Below are 3,615 nucleotides of genomic sequence, written 5' to 3'. Positions count from 1 at the left end.
AGAAAGTAAAGAGAGAGACAGACAGAGAGAGAGACAGAGAGAGGGAGACACAGAGAGAGCGCGCAAGAGAGAGACAGAGGGGGGGGGAGAGAGAGAGAGAGAGAGAGAGAGAGAAAGTAAAGAGAGAGACAGAGACAGACAGAGAGAGAGACAGAGAGAGAGAGACAGAGAAAGCGCGCAAGAGAGAGACAGAGAGGGGGAGAGAGAGAGAGAGAGAGAGAGAGAGAGACAGAGAGAGAGAGAGAGAGAGACAGAGAGAGAGACAGAGAGAGAGAGAGAGAGAGAGAGAGAGAGAGAGAGAGAGAGAGAGAGAGAGACTCCTGTTCAGTATATGAGGTCATGAACAAATAGTTTAGCACAGTCTAGTTCTGTTATTGAGCATTAATAACGTCATGGAGGCAGCAGTGACTCTGTAACACATCACCCCCATGGTGTCAGTGGATACATTAGATATTTCCCCCTAAGGGCCACTCTCTGGGTGTTCAGCAGGATCAGTCTACACACGTTGTGTTACAGTTCTAAACTTTTAGGTGTAGGAAATCTTCGTCTGTAACAACCACACATGCTGTGGGCTGCTGTGAAAAGCGTCAGAGGGTGAAAGAAAGCGAAGCTCCCAGAAATGAGAGTCCTAGAGCGCGAAACCATCAGTGCTTTCACAGAAGGACAGTTAACATACAAACGCTCTCATTCTCTCCTGTCTCTCACAGAGACACCAGCCAATCAGGCTGCATCTGTGTGCTCGTGTATGCACAAGAGGGTAGATACAGTAGTTGCATTCCACCTGGATTGGTAGCAAGAGATTTAAGACCTATGAGTCTCCCTATGAACGCAATCCGTTCTCTGCAAACGATCCAAAATGCTTGTTTTCAACCTGCACAAGTTCTCACACACCACCCAGCCACTGCGATCCCTCCACTGGCTTCCGGTAGCTGCACGCATCAGATTCAAAACACTGATGTTTGCCTACAAAGCCAAAAACGGACCATCTCCCTCTGACCTCGAAGCCCTCATCACTCCTCACACTGCACCCCGCACCCTCAGATCTACCAGTACTGCTCGACTGGTTCCACCGTCTCTCAGGGTAAGATAGTGTCACAACAAGATAGTGTTAATTTCGTCAGACGAGACGAGACGAAATATGTTCGTCAACAACCTTTTTTTTCATGACTAAGACGAGACGATGACGAGACTGCACCGCTGTCCAAAAACGCTAAGATAAAATCTCTCTTCATTTTCGTCTACAATTGTCTCTGCTTTTTCATCAGCTGTTACGCCTTTAAAATATTCAGCACGAGTTCGCGGCTTCGCTGTTGCTCAAGTTACAGGTCCGTGAAGCGGATCCCGATTATTATATTGCTACCTACCAAATAAATCAATAATTTGACACAAAATGATGATTTTAAAAAAGGAGTTTATTGATTTAAAAACGATTGTATTGCTTCCTCTAAAGAAAATAGTGCGCTCCGTCTCTACGGTAAGAATCCTGTGTGTCCATGGCAACGCTCTGTTTTTCATGGCAACGGTGTGTTATAGTTCGCAGCGGTCTGTTATCAAGAAATAAAATAGTGTGTGCGTAGAAAGAATCCGTCCACACGCCGCTCAAATAAATAAATAAATAAATAAAAAATCCTGAGCGCAAGTCCACTGTCTAGGAAGGCTTAATAAAGCAGTATCAATAAAGTATAAAATGTGATGTGCGGTCAAGTTCGAGTGTATGCACTGTTTAAACGAGTGTTCTCAACTTCTCACTGATACTTTTGTGATTCGCGGAGTTTTGACAAGTTTTATAGCCTTGATATTGTTTCTTATTCAAAAGTGGTGATAGAAAAAACTCAGCACCTCCAACCTGAAACCTCTTCCCACGTCTCTGTCACAATCACATTATAATCAAAATAAATAATTAGGCTTAAAAGCAAATGTATATGTGAGGGAATCAAGTTTAACAATTACATGTAATATTGCTCCAAATATCATCAATAATGGTGTGTGCAATACCATGTATAACTTGGATTAAGTCGGTAATTTATATATATATATATATATACACACACCTACAGTTTTGATCTTAGGCTTTTCATTAAGTTATTTATTTCCACTATAACACTTGTGTTCCTGATATTATTGCATTTAATGAGGCCTCATTGTATTTATTCTTACAATAGATTCCAGATGTGGTCAAGCTACAATTTTTTGACTAAAACTAGACTAAAATTAAAAGACTTTTAGTCGACTAAAACTTGACTAAGATACCTTGAGTTTTCTTTTGACTAAAACTAGACTAAAATGACGAGACTTTTAGTCGACTAAAACTTGACTAACAAAAAAAAGATATGTGAACGACTAAATATGACTAAAACTAACAAGGACATTTGGCACAAGATTAAGACTAAATTAAAAATAGGTGACGAAATTAACACTACAACAAGACTCTTTTCTGTTCTGGCACCAAGGTGCCACCCCTAGGGGTCCGGACAGCTGAGTCACTGGCTCTCTTCTAACGACAGTTAAAGACCTACTTATTCATGAAACACTTTAACTAGCACTTTATCCCCTGTTTATTGTATGTACATTAAACAGTGTTTCAGACTCACGGTATCTTAAGTCTGTAACCTAGTGACCCAGAGTTAACGTATAGAACGATTAGAGACTTGGATAAGAGAAGAGAGTCAGAGAAATGCTGTAAACGTAAGACCTCATTGTCGTTCTCACCTGTACAATGAATCGTCTATCTCCATCGGGTCTGCCATTTTTGGACAGGGGAGATAAAGGGGACACCTTGTTCTTGATGTAGACTCGAATCAGGCTGAACAAACAGAAGAAATGATCAGATTACTGCATTCAGGTACCTGATATGATATAATATGACTTGTATACAGTGACATCTGGATGTCTGATATCTATAAAACACTTTTTTTTTTTTTTAACATATTAATGTATTATAATCATGTTCCTTATATTTCAGACTGGACACATTAATTCCTTCAGCTTGTTAGCTTAGCTAGCTAGCATGTCACTTTTTAAACACTCACTTTTTCACTTTTATGGAATGAATTAACACAGCTAATGGTCTTAAATTTTAAACTTGTTAGAGAGAGAATTTATTTGAGTCGAAACAGTGACTGTTTTCCTGATCAACTTCATTCAGCTAACCACGGCTAACCGCTTCGTAAACATTTCATATCCCACCCGTTTAACGAATGCTGCGCTGTGATTGGTTCGTGCTGTACGTTCTCACGCTGTTGATTTGTCGGCTCGGCGCGCACATGCTGCCAATCACCCAGCAACGAATCACAGAATAGGAGGCGGGGTTTGGCCGAATGCGGGCGCGATGAAAAGCCGCTTACTCAGAGTGTCGTTAGCTTAACCGGCTAGCGTTTAAAAATGATTCCAGCCTGCATGTTTATCAAGAAAGCGGTTAGCTGCCTCTAATTCTAGCTGTTTCCGTGAATAGTGTCGATCCTGAAGCCTTTAACTAACAGCATAAAAATCGCAAAACGACAAACAAACCAGTTTAGAGTGAGTTGACGTTACCTGTCAGTGTGCGCGAGGGACCGAAAAGCGTCTACGGTTTGTTCGTCCGGCAGCTCGCGAGCTAGAAGGGCGTCATTGCGCCAT

General features: G+C 41.5%; 1 protein-coding gene across 2 annotated transcripts in view; it reads right to left on the bottom strand.

Annotated features, from left to right (window-relative positions):
* Positions 1–3,615, bottom strand: part of uba6 (ubiquitin like modifier activating enzyme 6) — a 20,310-nt gene extending 16,695 nt beyond the window's left edge. For both annotated transcript variants that reach the window (XM_060864546.1, XM_060864547.1), the window contains exons 1-2: positions 3,532–3,615; positions 2,710–2,803 (exon numbers count right to left, since the gene is read on the bottom strand). In XM_060864546.1, the coding sequence (XP_060720529.1) occupies positions 2,710–2,747 (38 nt within the window). In that variant the 5' untranslated portion in view covers positions 2,748–2,803; positions 3,532–3,615. The remainder of the gene's footprint in view (positions 1–2,709; positions 2,804–3,531) is intronic.

Source organism: Tachysurus vachellii, chromosome 2 (assembly GCF_030014155.1).
Source record: "Tachysurus vachellii isolate PV-2020 chromosome 2, HZAU_Pvac_v1, whole genome shotgun sequence".
In the NCBI taxonomy this organism is placed as follows: domain Eukaryota; kingdom Metazoa; phylum Chordata; class Actinopteri; order Siluriformes; family Bagridae; genus Tachysurus; species Tachysurus vachellii.
Note: the sequence above shows the minus strand (reverse complement) of the source record. Positions and strands in the feature narration are given on the sequence as shown.